We start from the raw sequence: 19,947 nt of genomic DNA, 5'->3' as shown, positions 1-19,947 counted from the left end.
TTTTTTTTTTTTTTTTTTAACAAGAAATAAGGTGAAGTCTCAAGTAGTAGTGGGGGGGAAGGATAATAAAAGTAGACTTGAAGAATTCAGAACAACAACAGATGATTACCAGTCTGAGTCTCAGCCTAAAAACTAAAGAAAATCAGGCAGTTTGGGGAGCAGTAAATCTGAAAGAAGCTTAAAAAAAATAAGCTGCACAGAAAGCCTAGTTCTATAATCCTTAAAGTTGTCATATTACAGGAAGGGGAGATCACTAGTGCACTCTGCAACTCAAATGTCGATGAGACTAATAGTTTACAGCTAGATGAATTCAGAGAGCAAAAAAGAAAATGTCTGAGACTGGTAGCATACGGCTAGATCTGAGCTCCAGGTATGTATACACTGACAGCTGGGTAACTTGAAAAAAATACATTAAAGGTTATGATCACCAACTAAGGGGGAAAGGTGTACCACTTACTTGAGGTATGACTGAGTTAATAAATGAGATTTAAAAAAAAAATTAAAAAAAGATTATAAGGAAATAGAACCTCAGAAAAAAAGATTTCTAGCTTTAATATAAATTATTGGGCTGTGGAATAGTCTAAAGTCAGAGTTTTCAACTTTTGCCACACTGTGATCCCTAGAATATATCTCCTTTCCACCCAGGTTTAACCTGGCTTAGCTCTTATTGAAGCAGAAAGGAAGACTTTGAGGTTCCTGCTGACAAAGGAAAAGTTTTTTTACCTGTCAGTTGTTTCCATAAAGGTCCTGCACCTTAAACAGGACCACAAACTTCCCAAAACAATGTTACACATCTCCTCAGTGACGAGAACAACTGAGATACGTGGTTCCAGAGGAGGGCCACAAAGACGATCAAGGAGCTGGAGCACCTCTCCTGCAAAGAAAGGCTGAGAGAGCTGGGGCCGTTGAGCCTGGAGAAGAGAAGGCTTCAAGGAGACCTCATTGCAACCTTTCAGTGCTTAAAGGGGACTTAGAAAAAAGATAGAAAGCAACTCTTTGCTCAATCAGATAATGACAGGACAAGGGGGAATGGTTTTAAACTAAAAGAGGGGAGATTTAAATTAGAGATTAGGAGGAAATTCTTCACTGTGGTGAGGCACTGGAAAAGGTTGCCCTGAGAGGTTGCAGGTGCCCTGTCCCTGGAGGTGTTCAAGGCCAGGTTAGATGAGGCTCTGAGCAACCTGATCTAGTGGGTGGTGTCCCTGCTTATGGCAGGGGGGTTGGAACTGGGTGATCTTTCAGGTGCCTTCCAACCCAAGTTATTCTGTGATTCTATGATACAGCAGGAACAGGTGTCTCCATAGCTTCTCTTGCCTCTTGCCCATGAAGATGGACAATAGGAAGAGTATTTTTTAAATAGGTAATGAAGAATCCCACTTTTACACTGACATAAGGCCAGCAAACTCTTTAAAAAGATGTGTAAGTGCATCACTGTGCAATTGTTCTTGAAATGGGAAAAGTTTGGTTTTAGCCTTTTCCCCTTTTTCTGACAGATCTTACAGGATGAAAAACAAATCAAGATTAAAAAAAAAAAAAAGAACTTAAAAATTTTAACTTTAAATTTCATTTACAATGGCATGACAACTAATATCACACCACCTAGTTATGGATGAACAATCCTATTCTTCTTGCAAACCTATTCCTGTTGCATTTCCCTAATCAAGTTTGTTGCAGGTTCATCCATGTTACGAAGGGTCCCCACACCTCACCCAACTGGCAAGAGAAAGATGTTGCTAACACTGAAAGGCCAAATCAGTTGCCCAAACGTAAGTGTCTAGTGCCATTTGAGATGCTCTCAGGACCCTGAGGCACCTGTACAGATCTTGCAATTTTGTGATAAACAACCTGTGAGGAAAATGCTGTCCTTCACATGAGGAAAAGATACCATATGACACTCAAATGGGTCTACACATTTATACATAGGCATCTGAGCCAAGATGGACTGGATGCCACCGTGGAGTATATAGATAAAATTCCTACAAGCTACTTGATGTAGATGAGCTGTCTGCCAAAGAAACAAAACTGCTCAGGCTTTGTTTTTACTTCAGGAAGCGTGTGCGGTGCCACGACGCGGCAGCGCCGCCCTGAGGCCCCGGCCCTCGCCTCAGCGCCAACGGCCGTTGCCGCCACCGGGCGGCGCCTCGCTCCCTGAGACGGCTGGGTTCGGCCGCCACGGCTGGCAGCTCCCGGCTCGCCGCAGCAGCTCCCGGCTTCGCCGTCGCCCCGCCGAGCACCGACGTCGGGAAGGAACAGAAGCGGCAGAAGACGGGCCCCGACCGGGAAGGGACGCCCCGCGGGGGGGGTCCCGCCGCCGCCACCGCCCTGCCCGCCCGCGCTTCCCGCCCCCTCTTCGCCCCCTCCTGGTGGCCCCGCTGAGGAGGGCGCAGCTCCTGGTGGAGGAGGGATTTTTGAAGAAGTGATTAGAAGACATGGATTCTGCAGTCGGGATTCTGACTTCAGGATTTATTTATTTAAATATTAATTAATTAATTAAAATAGTAATCAATTCTCCGGGATTTATTTATTCATTTATTTTCCCTCAAAAACTGTTGAGGAGGCAAAAAGTGTTAAGAAGTAGTGTAGCAAACTTAAAATCAGATTTTGTACTTGCAAGACTACACAGCAACATTAGGAATCTCTTACATCTGGTATCTCACCTTCTGTTCCTGAATGCACCATTCTCAAAGTGGCATCACATGAACTTTAAGTTCGGTCAGGGTTCCAATATCACTGTTGTCACTGTAGTATGTGAGTGCCTTTCAGCTGAGCTTTAATCACTGTCACTAGAATTGCCTAGTGGCTCTTTTTTTTTTTTTTTTTTTTTTTTTTTCTTTCCCATTATGCTTTCACCAAGAGTTGCATCTTCCGTGAAGTAGTTCACGGAAGTAGTTCACATGTGGTTTTTGCTCTCATATTGTGCAATGCTCATAAAAGAAGGTCAAAGGTGTTCGTTCTACATTGGGAATAGAAAGGTTGTGATTTTCATTTTTAGATCTTCCAGTTTGTGGTGAGAATTTGGTTACAGTGTAACCATCTGATCAAGAAAATTTGTTCTCTGACAAACGTAAGCCAAGCACTTATTTAAACATGCCAATGTGAAAAGCAAAACTCTTAATTATTGCATGACCTTTGATACTTCTGTCATTCCTTTATATTTGCTCAGGAAAGATCATTAAATGCACAAAAGATAAAGACAGTATCTAGTATATCCTGTAGGAATCCTGCACATAGGAAGATCAAAATATGGTGGCCATGATGGTATTTAAAAACAGGTTAGGAAGGTGTGGAATATCACTGTAAACAGGAGACATGATGGATTCCTGTCTGAGTGTTGGCATGAGCATAGCATCCAGGACACTGAACTGAGAAATAAATGTAACTGTTCAGTGATGTTCTGGAATGACATCTGGGGAGTGTAATACCTCATCTCAGAATTAGAGTTAAATCAGAGAAAGTATGCACTGTCAAAGAAAAGCTGGAGCTGAAAGTCATGGGCATCCAGCTAGTGTTTTACTGAACATAGGATTATTTGAAGAGCATTGTTTATATACTTTTACTTATCAACTGTTTTTTTTTTTTTTTTCCCACCTTATAAATACGGTCTTTTTCTTAGGTTGCATAAGAATTATTAACATTGACAACTTGCTTACAACACAAACCAAAAAAATAACAATAAAAATCATCACACTCTAAATTAGTTCACTCATGCTCACTTTCTAATTGCTTTTCCTAATCAAAATTTTAGCAGATAGTTCAGAGGTTGCATAGGGTTTATTTTTTTGTTTTGTTTGTTTTTGTTGTTTTCTTTTTAATACCTACTTTTAGGGTATGCACAGGATCATCCATAAATAAATGGAACAAACAGTCCTACTACTCTGAAAAACTGGTCATAGATACAAGTGGTTGAGCCTTACTTCACAGAACTTTTTAAGTTGTATGTATCAACCTCTGGTTACCCAAGGAGAATGATCTAGCTGTGATAATGCAGAAATAATTAGTCTTTGTCTGACCTGTTGCTTTATGCTACCCAGTATGAAAACATTTTGAAGTTCTTTATTTATTAAAAAGTCTTCAGTATGATTCTAGTTGCAAGTAGTGAGAACTGATATCTAAAAGTGGAACAGATTTACTTCCAGTAGATGACACAGGATATTACAAAAAGGTTTTCATAAGTATTTTTATGTTATCTTGCTTCTGTACTTAGATAATTTGGGAGAGATGTGGGGCACACTTGGATTAACCTCTTTAATTTCATGACTAGTTTTTGTCTTCTACAAGCTATGGAGCTGAAACTATACTTCAGAATGACAGGGCTGCCTCTTATGAATGCTTTTTGAGAACTCCTTGAATAGTTTGCAAGATGCTATCTACTGCATAATTAGTAGTAGGAATTAATCATGTCAGAGCAACTGTATTGCTTTTATTTATTTTATTTTATTTTATTTTATTTTAATTATTTTTTAATTTTAATTTAATTTAATTTAATTTAATTTTATCTTATTTTATTTTTATTTATTTTTGCATTTTCAACTAGAAAAAAACTAAATGGTTACCCAAATTTCTTATACTTTTTTCATGTAATGAGTTTATGTTTGTCTGTAAAATATTCCAACTTTGAATAAGTAAGATCTCAACAGTACGGGCAGAAAACTCTTTATTTCCTCAAACTCCCTGTCACTGATTAATTGCCAGTATATAGAAATAATCTGAAAAATCAGTTGGTCACTGTTAGACATCTCTGACGTTGTCTTCAAAATATTTCTTTTTATGTTGTAAAATTCAGTGTGCTCCTGGACTGTCTTTCATGACAAGAAAGGCTAATATGAGAGTCTTGCTTGGGACTTGACAAAGATCTAAGTCTGTAGCAGTTATATTTCCTTTTTTTTTTTTTTTTTTTTTTTTTGAGCTCTGTATTGGTAGGAAAACACTTTACAATAGCTTTGTTGTTGTTGGTTAAAATAACTTCATCAATCTTGGCTAGGATATAGATTATTAATGATCATATGGCTGAGATGAGCACTAGTTAGAAAGAAAATCACATTCTGGCAGCTGCTTTGCAAACTGTATCTCATTTAGAAGTAGATAAGAGTCCCAAATCAGAGCATAAGACATTTGTTCCATTCGCTCATGTCTAGACCAGATCCAAAATAAAATTTAGCAGATCTTAGGCAAATTTAGGTGCCAAAGACCAATACTTTAATTTTGAAAATGATAACTGATCAAGCACCTGAGTTTGCGGTTTTAAACCACTTCCTTTGCGTCTTATCTACGGCTTCTGTCTGTGCCTGCCGTGACAGGACTAAGCAACTCAGCTCCTGTTTCATGCTACTTTCAGGTATTGAAGATCAGCTTATTTTATAGGGCACCCAACCACCTCTTTACAATTCCAGATTCAACTTTGTTAGCCAAGGGTCTTGAGCTGGGCAGTGCTGTGATAAACTCATCTCTTCTTGTCTCTAGTCCCACAGAGACAGTCAGGTTAATTGCTTTCCTTACGGAAGCAAATGCAGATCTCTCTGACTCCTGAAAATATTGCCATTTGTTCTTAGCTTTATTGAAGAGTTCAACACACCTTCCCCTGAGGTCAATGGTTTCTGTCCATTTTCTGCAACAGGAGTTTGAGTGGATATACATAGAACTGTTCCCTGTCAGCTGCTCTTGTTTTATTAACCATATTAAATCAGAATCAGTTGAAATCAGTTTGTGAATAGCAGTTTTCTATTGTTAAGAATTGGAGAATACTGCTATTCTTTCAGCCATCTGAATGAGTAACCCCAGGCTGTTAACAGAAGAATTGGGTCAGCATTCCCCGACTGCTTCTTCTCTTTTCCATTCCCCAGTCTGTGCCAGGTGTTCCCTACTCCTTGTATCCCAGGAGCCCACATATACGCAGTTCTGTATTAGCAACTCATTTTTCATGAATTACCAATAGCAATACTTGTTATCATACCAGGATGCTGGCAGAGTGTGGTTCTAGTTATAATGTAAAATGTATCAATAGCTTACAATCAGTTCAGGGTTTTATAATGCCATTACACATTTGACAAATTTGTGTAATGTTTCAAAGCTATCTACATATTTTATGCATTAAATATGAATAATTCAGCAATGTTTCTGGAGCATAAGTCCCTCTTATGAATTATATGTAAATAGATTTAGACTCAACAGTACATGCATTTATAAAATACTGACATAGAAGCTAGTATAGTTCTACTTTTGCAGTTACCTCACAGGTTGCATGAAAAATATGCTGTATATATATTTTTTTGGTCAATATTTGCAACATATTGCAAGTGCAGGTTCACCAGGCTCTTCTAAATCATTGAAGTATTTATCCCTTGCTGACTGCTGTTTATTTCTGACACAATGGGAAAGTAAAAGTATTCTTTAAAGTTTTATTAAATTAATCTGGATCTTGTCAAAGTCTCACAGCTTTCTCTCTCTTCCTCTCTCTCCACCCCACTCCCACCTCCAACTACCCATTTTACCACTATATACCCGCTAAATTCAAAGCCTTGCTTCTTTTACATTTATGATGCTTGTTCATTCACATGTGAAAAAGCTAGTGCTTCACTGCAAGTTGAATTTTCCTTGACAGCATATTAACAGGTTAACCTCAGGGGCTAAGTAAATATGATGTCAGTGCTCAAAAACAGTTTTGTTAAGCTTGTTGTTGTGCTCTCTAATACTGTTCTGAGATATATTTGTTTTCATTTAGTTTACTGTATTCATTCCACTGACTTTCGGTCTTTATGTCTGCAGTCTCTAAATATGCTTCAGATAAAATGAGTTTTGGGTTACATAATAAATATCTCTTGCGGCAGTCCTAGCCTTACCATAAGCAGTCTAAATGAATTCTAGGATTCAAACTCTTGAATTTCCTTTAATTTATAGTTATATATTTATCTTATGGTGAAAAATAAATGTCTTTGTATTGCGTCTCATCCTAAGTAAGCCTGTTGAGGGATCAAAAGGTAATAAGGCTTAACTAGTCAAAGAAACAACATCTTACTGCAATCTTCAATATGTATTTACTGTCTATTTCTATATGCCTGTATTTTGCTTTTGCTCTGAAGGTCTTACGCTGTACATAGATAACTGAGTATTTAGACAGGAATTTTGCACAAAATGAAATATCTGTGAAAAGAAGAAAGGTAATACAAATGACTGGTGGTTTTAAAGGATTTGGTTTTGATCTGAAAAGATGGAGCTTTTTGCACAAAGCCTTGATAAGAAAGATTTGGTGGGTGCAGAAATTACGCTTATTGTTTCTTACCATGCAGAAGAGTTGTGGTACCTTTTTTTCCTTTCAAATTTTAGTGAAAGACAATCCTCTGTATTCCTGAAGAAGCCAATTTATCCCTTAGCACCTCTTCAGTTTGGATACTTACTAGGCCTTGTATCATGCCCACCATCTATTAAAGAATAACTGGAAGACAATCCATTAGCTCCCAATCACCAATATTCTTTAGGCTTGGAAGTGAAAGCATGTGCCCATTAGGATCAGTAAACTATAATGAATGCCAGGGACTGAAGAGAAGCTGCAAAATTGATTAGAACTATGGAGAGGTTTCAAAATGAACAAAGATTGAAATTTTAGTTGTCTTTAGTTCTGTCTTTAGTTCTTTAGAAGAGAAACAAGTAAAGTTTACAGAATAACAAAAGGTACAAGAATGTGCATACTACTGTTCACTTCAAAACAGTGAGAACAAAAAAGACTTAGAACCTTTAAAGACAACGTACATAAATCTTCTTCCATCACAGGATGAGCTGAAGTTGTGAAACTCACTGTGATAAGATTGATGTCAAGAGCTTTGCATAATTAATTAACATGTATACATTTGTCTCATTAATACACATTCCATTGCAATAAATTCAATAAAAATACAGAGATATGAACTGTCATGTAACATAGCATGTTAAATTCCATGTGACAATAGCTGGGCAGGTATTGCATTAGACATGCCTACTGCTTAATCTGCCTTTATTTGAAAGTAGTTATTAAAAAAAGACACCACACTGACCTAATAGCGCAATTTCTGTGTATGTACCAATATAACAAGATTTTAAAGAATTAACACTATATGCTTGTGTGAAAGTTGTACAAAGGCCATCTGCTTTCTCTCTTTCTCTCTTGCTCCATACACAGTATTGTTGTCTTCATTGTTTTTTTGGCATTAATGTCTACAGGATTAATTAAATAATGTTTGTCTGTTTCTTTAACTTATGTTGAATCAAAATTAATTGGCTAACTCTAGTTACAGATCATCACCCCAAGTAGTATTTTTTAATAACCATTAAACATCAAGAGCTGTTTTTTTCCAGTTCTCTTAGTTGCAAAACCCGTTCTGTCTCTGGGGATGGAGGTATACAGCACATCTATCCGTTAGAACACTTTTAATGGAAACATGTCAGTGCTGCCATCTCTTGGACATTCTGTTACTATTACAGAAATCTAGTATCTGATTAATGAAGACATTGCTGTGGGGAAATTGTCATAGATTTGTAGATTTTGACTCCATGCTCCTTTAATACATGCACATGCTGTATGTGCACATGTGCACACACTGTTTTGTGACCACATAGGGGTATTCCCATGTTAAATGTGATATGCTCTGAAGAATGTGACCTGAAATCATAATGCACATTGGAGTTACCTTTTTCTGTACTATTTAAAGAATACAATTGTGCTTGCAGCTATGTGTTCTTGAAGTATGTATTCATGCATTCCTCAGATGGAATTCATTTTACTTATGGAAACACACAACTTCTACTAAGGTTTTTTACATGCATTTTTCCTCATTGCATTTAAAGGACTTATTTGGGGGTGATTATTCAAAAATATTTTTTTCTGTCTGGAAGAGTGAAAGGTGAGCATATGATTACAACCTGGAAAAAAACAACGACAAGAACAACAAAAAACTGTCTGCTGTGTCTCAGTGAAAGGAAAAATAACCTTTCAGGGAAATGCTGGAAGCTCTGTTGAATGACTTCCTGAAACTGGAACCGTGTGCCTCTGATGGGATCACTGTTCAGAAAGAAAAAATCCTGTCTTCCTCTCTTTGGATTAAATTAGATCTCAATTTTTGGGCCATGCAGTACACTAATGCTTCTGACAATGTGCATGTTTTCTTACTTTTTCAGCAGACAGCTGAAAAAGTTTTTCATGATGAGAAAAAAAATGGTAGAAAAATGAGTCAGAACAAATTTAATAGCTGCCAGATACAATTCAGTTAATAGCTTTCTGTAATAAACTGTTTTTGGGACTGTCTTGCCAAAAAAACAAACCAAACCAACCCCCCCCCAAAAAAAAAAACCAACACAACACCACAAAACCCAACCAACGAACCAAAAGTATTCCACAAACAAAACACATGGAGTATATAACTGTATAGGTGTTTCCTGTGACAAGGAAACAATTCCTCCTTATCCACCACTAAACCCTTATGCAGTAAGAAGGAATTTGATTCCTGTTAATATGCTGGGTCACGATGGAGTGGAAGAAAGTCACCTTCCTCATACATTACACGGGCAAAGTGACCTGCTCTGTATGATAGTTACAGATTAGTGTGACTGTCTAGCACAAGTTTATTTCTGGTATCTTGCCTACCATCCTGGAATATCAGTACAAGTCTGGTGTATTCATATCTATTACTGCTACTTGCTGTCATTTTAGCATTTATATATTCATTATAATATTTTGTCTGTTTGTAAACACACATCTTGAAATGAAAAAAATTATGAAAGCTTTGTATAGTTTTTTGACAATAAAATTAGCAAAAACACATATTCTGGCAATATAACTAGACACAGGATAATTTAAATAAAAAACTTTATTAACAATGTAAAACGTTTAGTATCTTACAGTCTGAGATAATTCTGGCATGCCCTATAAGAGTTAATACTTAGTGATATGCAGACACCATGCGTTAAATTCTATTGGAAACAAAATGGGTTGGTGTTGTGTTTTACATTGTTTATTTTACTACATCTTCATTTAATAAATTATTTATTTATTTATTTTCCCAAAAGCCAGTAGAGATACTATTGGCTTAAAAGGAAATCTGTTACTTCTATGCATTGTACAGTATGTAGATATTATGATTTCTCTGTATTTACAAGTTCTAAATACTTTTATATATGGTTTATGTATCATAAATTAAGATATTTTTCTATGAAGCTTTTAAATTGAGATATAGTGGAAGACTAATTATGAATGAGAGCACAAAAAGCGACTGGAGATTTTGTGCAAATTCTGTTACAATATTGTTTAAATATTTTAGAAGTTTAATACTTTTGCTGTTAAATAGTTTTCTATGCTTAAAGACTGTTAGAATATGATCAAGTATTTCAATATGATACTAATAAGAATACTGTACTATGCACAAACTTTTTGCTGTAGTTCAAACAATAAAAAACTTAAAAATGACCTATTAACCATAATTCATGTTTTTTTTTTCTTTTTTTTCTCTCAGTGGTTGAAAGTAAGCATGCAAAACATACTTTAAAAAGTTTTAAAAACATTCTTAGTTATGCTAGATCTATTCCACAACTTGTTCTTGACCACCATAACTTTAAACTATTAAAACCCTTATTTTGAAAAGGGGGATGGAACAACAGAGAAAAAGGCATAGGCCAGCATAGAAAATATATTTTATAATCAAGAGTAGTAATGTTCTTCTTTTCAGTGATGAAATGACAGTGGTTTAATCGAAGTTATGATTTTCTTGGTGTTTCTGTATTTAATCTTCTAACTTGAGACAAGACAACACAGTCCAAAGAATCTTCGCTTCCGTCTTCTTACTAAGGGGTAAGGAGTCAAGTTTAGGAGGCTGCTATCATCTGTGATGAAAAAAAAAACCCACAATTTAATATAAACATGCACATTCACAAATGAGTTTATATCTTTTATGTGTCTTAAGAGCACCTACAAGACCAAGGACTAGATCCTGTTGTTCTAGGCATAGAGAAAATAATAACCTGAACTTTTTACAGGAGTCTTAAAATGCTATCAGGATTTCCTTGATAATGCAACAGAAGTTTTGGCAAGATGAATACCAGTTCAATGACACAACCTTAAGGAAACAACGCCTCCTTTTAAATTAATGCAAAATGCTTATACTTATCTGAACGCATGCACTGTCAATGAACTATCTTGAAAAACTTTTAGAATTTACTTTTAATTTCAATTGTCTTTATGCAGTGTTTCAGACCAAGAACTATGGCTAATAAGCATATTCTGCTCAGGAATGAATATAAGAATGTTCCTGTTCTTACCACATCAGGGACCTAGTTTTGGTTGTAGGCTCTAGACACCACTGTAATACAAATGCTTAAGAACATAAGTAAGACATCATTTAATATTATGGCTCCTAAGCTTACAAATCACATCAACTTCTCAGCATAGTAACGTTCCTGCTTTCTCTTCAGATGATTGCATACAAAAAACAGGTCGGCAAGCAGTCAGTAACATTATGTAAAGCTTTAATGGGCTTACAACCCTTTTGGCTGTTGAAGTCAAAAGCGAAACATTCAATTAAATGAAAGCAAGACCAGGTCTTGTAAAGATCAACTCATTCAATAGCATTCAGTTATCTCATAAACCATGCTTGTAATTCACATAAAAGCAAAAATTACAGTCCAGACCACATAAATTACCTATAGTGCTATTCATTTGCTCTATTTACATATACTTTAATGTAATTTTGTCAATTAAAGGTCTTAGATTATTAAAAAAACTAGGTTCTGTATTAATAATGAGTGAAACTGGCCATTTCTGAGGCATCAGTTCTCAGAGGTCAGCTGTAAACTACGATCAAATTTGTGCTGTGTGGGAGCAGAAAACAAAACAAACCAACCAACCAAAGAAACAAAACAAAACAAAACAAACAAACAAACAATCAAAAAAAAATATGATTCCTGGATCCTGAGGCAAGTCTCAGAACTTTCAAACTCTAACGTGTGTTTCCCAGCCTGCCACATAGGTGATCAGTGAGTGATTTTTGTGCCAGTCTTGAAGGCTAGTATAGACACAAGACTGCAGAGAATTCAGTATGCCTTTGTCTTTGTTCTGAATTTAAGTTCCTATATGCTTTATACACTAAAATGTGTCTTTTCATTCCTTATTTCTTCTAGGAAATTTCTACGCTCCTTTCTTCTAGGCTAGGCACGGACTTTATGACAATTTCCCAGTCTTTACAATAGCACATCAATTTCATGCATCATAATCATAGAATAACAGAATCACAGAATGGCTTACGTTGGAAGGAACCTTAAAGATCATTCAGTTCCAACCCCCTGCCATGGGCAGGGACACCTCACACTAGACCAGCCTGATCAAAGCCCCATCCAACCTGGCCAAAAAAACTTCCAGGTATGAGGCATCCACAGCTTCCACAGCCTCATCACCCTTATAGTAAAGAATTTCTTCCTTATACCTAATCTAAACCTACTTCTACTTTAAAGCCCCTTGTCCTATCACTGCACTCCTTTTTACCTGCTCTAGGGAACCTGCTTTGGCAGGGAGGTTGGACCCGATGATATCCTGAGGTCCCTTTCAACCCCTGCAATTCTGTGATTCTGACAAAGAGTCCCTCCCCAGCTTTCCTGCAGGCCCCCTTTAGGTACTTGGAAGGCTGCTGTAAGGTCTCCCTGGGGCCTTTTGTTCTCCAGGCTGAAAAACCCAAGCTCTCTCAGCCTGTCTTCACAGGAGATGTACTCCACACCTCTGATCATCTTTGTAGCACTCCTCTGGACTTTCTAATGGGTCCATGTCCTTCTTGTGCTAAGCAATTCCCTTTCTCCTCCGAATAGTTCTCTATCAAGCCATCCCTGACATAAACTCTTACTTATGATGAAATCATCCATTCCATCTTTATCTTTTTACACGTTATTATGAATGTTAGACTGCTTAGTTTCTTGAGACAAGCTCTAGGACACCTTAGGTGTACTTCACCAGCTGCTAGACTACACAGCATTTAAGAAATACACATTATCAAAAAGAAACAAAAAAAAAGGAAATGATTATCTTTTAATTGTTCTTCACATGAAGACAGTCCCTATAGGTGCCGAATATTTGACTGTTATGCCACAAAATGGAGGCACGTTTGCTAAATACATGCATAAGATGGAAATCCTACTCCCAGTGTGCTATAGGATGCTTCATACCTGACTACTGGGAGAAGCAAGCCATCAGTAGTCTCCAGGCAAGCATCTCTTCTGTATAGGGTCAGTGTCTCCTTATCACTGAGTCACGATACAGAAGCTACAAACCTTGCAGAGGTAAACCCTATCACTCAGCATGATCCCCACCATAGTCTGTGCAATTTACGCCTTCATTACATTTGAAAAAGAAAGCCTCCTGACACAGGGAATCAGTTACCTTCATCTCACCAGGAAAAGTCTATTATTTTATCTATAGATAGCATATCTACAAACTTCCAGAATAATGTACTTTGAAGGGTAATGTTTTCAAGTAAAACTTGAGAGGACAAAGTTCACATATTAAATTCTGGCTCCACTGAATCAGTAGGGAAGGGACTACACCTAGATTTTTCTTTCTGTAACTTCTATAAAAAAAAGAAAAGAAAAGAAAAAAGGAAAAAAAAACAACTAGATTTTTTTTCCCGATTTAATGGAAGGCAAAACCTTTAATTATTTTAATTTTCCTTACATGAAGAAAATGTTAAACCTACCTTGATTTTTCAGTGGTAAAGGCATAGTCTCCCTGAGTTTGCTTAAAAGGTTTTTCATTTCTCTCATATCTCTGTAGAAACAGAAGTTGGAAGAGATACAATAGAACAGCAGTTGAATACTTTAAATGGTGAATTGCTCACAGCATAGCTTTGTATGCTGAAATAATGAGGCAATAAACCAAGCTAAATAATACAGAAACGTATTGGGCAAGCATATGGTTCAAATACATATATCAGAAGGTGCATACCAAAATAAAGGGCAGTAGATTCAAAGTAGATTCAATATGGGTGCACTTCTAAGCCAGCCTGATTTTAACTTGTAGCTTCCAGTCCAAATTTATGATCCATTCTGGCTCTTGAGTATTCAATATTAAATGAATTGGTGGGCACAATGTGATCCCACGTGGCAAAATGCACAATATACCTTACAATTAGCACAAACACTAATGTTAACCGTATCAGCATTTTATAGCTTGTGCCATGAATGTGTTTCATTGTTTAAAAGGCAATTATCATACATATAGCCAATCTATGTTACTAAAGCTCCCAGGCCATTAAGTGAAAATTTTAGAAACTGGGCTGTCTCACTCCTCTTAGGAGGACTTTGGCGTGACATTTGCAGTAGATGGAAAATACACTAACAAAATACCATCTCACAAAGCAAGTTACATAAAGATACATTCTGAGAGAGGCCGGAAGTTGTAAAAAGGTTCTTGTTTTACAGATCGATAGCAGACCAGCAATTTTGTGTGCAGGCTCACAATGTCTTAAGGCATTCAGGATTTAAAAGTAATGTGGTCTTGCCTCATTCATCTACATATAAAATGGTTTTTAGAAATGAAGCAGCATGACTGTCTTTCTTATTGCTCAGTTATATTTACCAAGTTACTCAATAGAACATATTTTATATAAGTAAACAGGGTAACCATTACAATCTCAGCAGCTGCTTATAATACAAAATCATCAAAAAGATATTTTTACAAAGAAATGTTGGTAATAAGGATTACTCCCTACTAAAGGGTCTCAGTTTTGTCTTCCAACTGCAGCTAAGAGGGTAACAGAAGCCCACTTGTGGATGGTTTTTCCTTCCCCTCCTAAGGCTTCCACATTCATAACTATGAGAAGAAGCAACTATGTGGACTATGTTCTGTGCTTTTTATTAATAAAGAACCGCAGGCCAGCAGATTTTAGATACAAAATCAGAAGCCACTTAAGATGAAATGGAAGCTCTCCCTTTTAGAGATCCTGGCCCATAAGCACCATAGTTTCCTGCCCTTTGTTTTAGACAATTACCCTCTGGTAATTAGCCAAATTAAAAATGTCACTTCTGTCTGCTTTTCTTTTTGGATTTGCTCTCAGATATGTTACATATAACAGAAATATTAACAGCTATTTAATTTACTAACATCTTTTATGGTAGCAACAATGGCTGCCTAATTGGGAAAGACTAAATAAATCCTAGACAGAAATTTGTTTTACTTAAGAATAAAATGACACACTGTAGTGGGTTTACGTGGCAAGGATTTGGTAGCAGGGGGCCATAGGGGTGGCTTCTGTGAGAAGAATCTAGAAGTTCCCCATGTTAGGTAAGGGCCCCACTGCTGACCAGAGCTGAGCCAATAAGCGATGTTGTTTTGCACCTCTGTGAGAGCATATTTAAGACAGAGGAAAAAAAAATGCTGCGTCACACAGCAGCTGGGAGAGTGAGAGGAGTGAGGAACAGCCTTGCAGGCGCCAAGGTCAGTGAAGAAGGAGGGGGAGAGGTGCTCCAGGCGCCGAAGCAGAAGTCCCCTGCGGCCTGTGGTGAGGACCATGTTGAAGCAGGTTGTCGTCCTGCAGCCCATGGAGTACCACGGTGGCGCAAGGTTCCATGCTGCAGCCCGTGGAGGAGAACACGGTGGAGCAGGTGGACCGGCACTGACGGAGACTGCAGCCTGTGGAAGACCCCTGCCGGAGCAGATTCCAGGCCGGACCTGTAGCCCGTGGAGAGGAGACCACGCAGGAGCAGGTGACCTGGCAGGAGCTGCTGCCCGTGGGGGATCCAGGTTGGAGCAGTTCGCTCCTGAGGGATGGACCCCGTGGTATGGACCCGTATCTGGAGCAGTTCTTGAAGAGCTGCTGCCTGTGGGCAGCCCACGCTGGATCGGTTCATCAAGGACTGCATCCCGTGGGAGGGACCCCACAGCACAGGGGACGAGAGTGACCGAGAAGGAGCGGCGGCGAAGAAGCGCTATAGACTGACCATAACCCCCATTCCCCCGTTCCCCTGCGCCGCTCAGGGGGAGGAGGTGGAAGAGGGTGGATGGGGGGGAAGGTGCTTTTGCTTTCTTTCCTTTGTTTCTCGCTTCTCTAGCTTGTTCATAACAGGCAATAAATCTTACTATCTCCCTGTGCTGAGTCTGTCCTGCCCGTCACGATAATTACTATGAGATCTCCTCATCCTTATCTCAACCCTTGAGCCCTTTTCATCTTATTTTCTCCCCGTTCCTCTTTGAGGAGGGGGAGTGACAGAGCGGTTGTGGTGGAGCTCGGCCACCCACCCGAGTAAAACCACCACATACACATACCTTTCAGTGTTTTCAATATCTGTGGAAACCTGCCATAAATGTTGAATATCTGTTGGTGATGATGATGTGTCTTCCAAAATAGGTACTTCAGAGCTCTCTTCCACTTTAGTATCCATGATCTTGGGTGGGGCATAAGGCTCTTTTCCTTTAAAATATTTTTAAAAAAATATGTAATCCTGTTATTAATAAATTAAAATGTGCACTCAGATTATGTCATTGATGTTTTGGTTTTGATCTTGCATGGCCTAAATGAGAGAGATTTGTGAATCCAGATTCTGAGTAAGAAACATTCAGAGACAGAGCAGGCCACACCAATCTGTTAATCATGTTGCTGCTGTATGTTATTCCTGCCAAACTGCACAAAAATAAATATTATGCTGGCATGTGTGGTGCTTCAAATTTTACTTATTAAGTATCACAAAGATTTTTGGTTAAATTCCAGCAGCTGTAACATAAAATAAGGACCAGAGGACAAAACAGAACAAAATAAATAGAGAACTAGAGCATACATTCTAAAAGCAACTTCAAAAATCCCCACATTAAAGAACACTGTAATCCATGTCTCTTAGTATTACTGCAGTACTAAGGGAAAGCAAAAGACAAAAATGTGCAGTTTCGTACTTGATGATGTTAATAACTGTATATAGCTGCTGCCATTCACAGTCCAATATGCAGTATATTCTGAATTTCCATGCTTATACTTGCGTAATTCATGCTTACTATATGAAAATAAAATGTAGTGTTGGAACTGAGTGGGGGCTTCATGACAGATCTGCCAGGGCATTTGTCAGAGACAGAATGGAATATAGGATGTGGACTATGCAAAAGCATGCAAGAGAGTTAAGTATTCTGGGAATTTTTTGGTATCTTTGCAAACCTCTCATGGACAGCCAGTTGGGTACCCACCCACTGTAGCATCAAGTACAGACCTGGTACCAACTATAGGATTGGACAAATTCTATTTGCAAGCATCATTTAAATAATAAATTTCAAATTGGAGTTCATTCCAAACACAATATTGAGAAATTAAAGTTTTTCCTCTCTTAGTTATCTCACAAAATGATGTAATCAATTTCAGAAAGAAACAAATAGGAAAAAAAAATCAAAGTTTTGAACAGTGGTACTGAGAAGTTGAATAGGAAATGTTTTTTAATCTAACGATGTTTGCAACTTGGAAAATTTTCACATCTGGACAAACCTGAGTAACTTCTTTTAAGGTTTGACAAAGAACAGGAACAAGAACATAGTAGTGGTTCTTAAGTGTATATATATATATATATTTTTGGCCATTAGAGACTAAGATTACAGACCATTCCATATTAATTCTCCATATCACAAATAAGAATTCTTGTAAACCCTTTAAAAAAAAATCAGAAATTCCTGGACCTTAAAAATCTCTTTTTGAGACGGTTACCTAAACTTTTGTATTCTGGTAAATTATTCCTTCATTGAAAATAGAAATAATTCTCAGCTATTTGTCTGAATGGCAAATTACAGAATCACAGAATCGTCTAGGTTGGAAGAGACCTCCAAGATCACCTAGTCCAACCTCTGTCCTAACACTAACAAGACCTCCACTAAACCATATCACTGAGGACTACAACTAAACGTCTTTTAAAGACCTCCAGGGATGGTGACTCAACCACTTCCCTGGGCAGCCCATTCCAACGCCTAACAACCCTTTCAGTAAAGAAGTTCTTCCTAACATCCAACCTAAACCTCCCCTGCCGCAACTTTAGCCCATTCCCCCTCGTCCTGTCACCAGGCACGTGGGAGAATAGACCAACCCCCACCTCTCTACAGCCTCCTTTAAGGTACCTATAGAGAGCGATGAGGTCTCCCCTGAGCCTCCTCTTCTCCAGGCTAAACAACCCCAGCTCCCTCAGCCGCTCCTCGTAAGACTTGTTCTCCAGACCCCACACCAGCTTCGTAGCCCTTCTCTGGACTCGCTCGAGCACCTCCATGTCCTTCTTGTAGTGAGGGGCCCAAAACTGAACACAGTACTCGAGGTGCGGCCTCACCAGAGCCGAGTACAGGGGGACAATCACTTCCCTAGACCTGCTGGCCACACTGTTTCTTATACAAGCCAGGATGCTGTTGGCCTTCTCGGCCACCTGAGCACACTGCTGGCTCATATTCAGCTGCCTATCAACCAGTACTCCCAGGTCCTTCTCTGCCAGGCAGCTTTCCAACCACTCATCTCCCAGCCTGTAGCGCTGTTTGGGGTTGTTGCGCTCCAGGTGCAGGACCCGACACTTGGCCTTGTTGAACTTCATACAGTTGACCTCAGCCCATCAGTCCAGCCTATCCAGATCCTCCTGCAGAGCCTTCCTTCCCTCAAGCAGATCGACACACGCACCTAACTTGGTGTTGTCTGCAAACTTACTGAGGGTGCACTCGATCCCCTCATCCAGGTCATCGATAAAGATATTAAAGAGGCCTGGCCCCAGTACTGAGCCCTGGGGGACTCCACTAGTAACCGGCCTCCAACTGGATTTGGCTCCATTCACCACAACTCTTTGGGCCCAGCTATCCAGCCAGTTTTTAACCCAACAAAGCGTACGCCAGTCCAAGCCACGAGCAGCCAGTTTCTTGAGGAGAATGTTGTGGGAAATGGTGTCAAAAGCCTTACTGAAGTCAAGGTAGATCACATCCACAGCCTTCCCCTCATCCACCAAGCGCGTCACTTGGTCATAGAAGGAGATCAGGTTCGTCAAGCAGGACCTACCTTTCATAAACCCATGCTGAGTGGGCCTGATCGCCAGGTTGCCCTTCAAGTGCCGCGTGACGACATTCAAGATAATCTGCTCCATGAGCTTCCCTGGCACTGACGTCAAACTAACAGGCCTATAGTTCCCCGGGTCTACCCTTCGACCCTTCTTGTAGACGGGCATCACATTTGCTAGCCGCCAGTTGACTGGGACCTCCCCTGATAGCCAGGACTGCCAATAAATGATGGAAAGCGGCTTGGCCGGCTCCTCCACCAGTTCTCTCAGTACCCTTGGGTGGATCCCATCTGGCCCCATTGACTTGCGTACATCCAAGTGCTGTAGCAGGTCGCCAAACATTTCCTCACAGATAGTGAGGGCCACATCCTGCTCCCCATCCCCTTCCACCAGCTCAGGGTACCAGGTATCCAGAGAACAACTGGTCTTGCCGCTAAAGACTGAGGCAAAGAAGGCATTGAGTACCTCAGCCTTTTCCTCATCTTTTGTCACTAAGTTTCCCCCCACATCCAGTAAAGGATGGAGATTCTCCTTAGTCCTCCTTTTTGTGTTGATGTATTTGTAAAAACTTTTTTTGTTATCTTTAATGGCAGTAGCCAGATTGAGCTCCAGATGAGCTTTGGCCCTTCTAATTTTGTCCCTGCACAGCCTCGCAAAATCCTTATAGTCCTCTTAAGTAGCCCGCCCTCTTTTCCAAAGATTATAAACCCTCCTTTTTCTCCTAAGCTCAAGCCACAACTCTCTGTTCAGCCAGGCTGGTCTAGTTCTGCGCCGGCTTGTCTTTGGGCACGTGGGGACAGATCGCTCCTGAGCCATTAAGATTTCCTTCTTGAAGAGTGCCCAGCCTTCCTGGACTCCTCTGCCCTTCAGAACCACCTCCCAAGGGACTCTGCCAACCAGTGTCCTGTACAGCTCAAAGTCAGCCCTCCGGAAGTCCAAGAGAGTGGTTTTACTGGTCCC

At 39.2% G+C, this 19,947-nt stretch overlaps 1 protein-coding gene across 2 annotated transcripts in view; it reads right to left on the bottom strand.

Moving 5' to 3' along the window:
• Positions 1-10,474: 10,474 nt before the first annotated feature.
• LOC121061998 (regulator of G protein signaling 7 binding protein) overlaps positions 10,475-19,947 on the bottom strand; it is a 47,422-nt gene continuing 37,949 nt past the window's right edge. Inside the window, exons 4-6 of one of the 2 annotated variants that reach the window (XM_040541522.1) lie at positions 16,262-16,406; positions 13,695-13,765; positions 10,475-10,842 (exon numbers count right to left, since the gene is read on the bottom strand). In XM_040541522.1, the coding sequence (XP_040397456.1) occupies positions 10,751-10,842; positions 13,695-13,765; positions 16,262-16,406 (308 nt within the window). In that variant the 3' untranslated portion in view covers positions 10,475-10,750. Of the gene's footprint in view, positions 10,843-13,690; positions 13,766-16,261; positions 16,407-19,947 lie in introns of those variants that run through there. The other variant, XM_040541523.1, reaches the window with a different exon arrangement.

The sequence above is a fragment of the Cygnus olor genome, chromosome Z (genome assembly GCF_009769625.2).
Source record: "Cygnus olor isolate bCygOlo1 chromosome Z, bCygOlo1.pri.v2, whole genome shotgun sequence".
Classification (NCBI taxonomy): domain Eukaryota; kingdom Metazoa; phylum Chordata; class Aves; order Anseriformes; family Anatidae; genus Cygnus; species Cygnus olor.
Note: the sequence above shows the minus strand (reverse complement) of the source record. Positions and strands in the feature narration are given on the sequence as shown.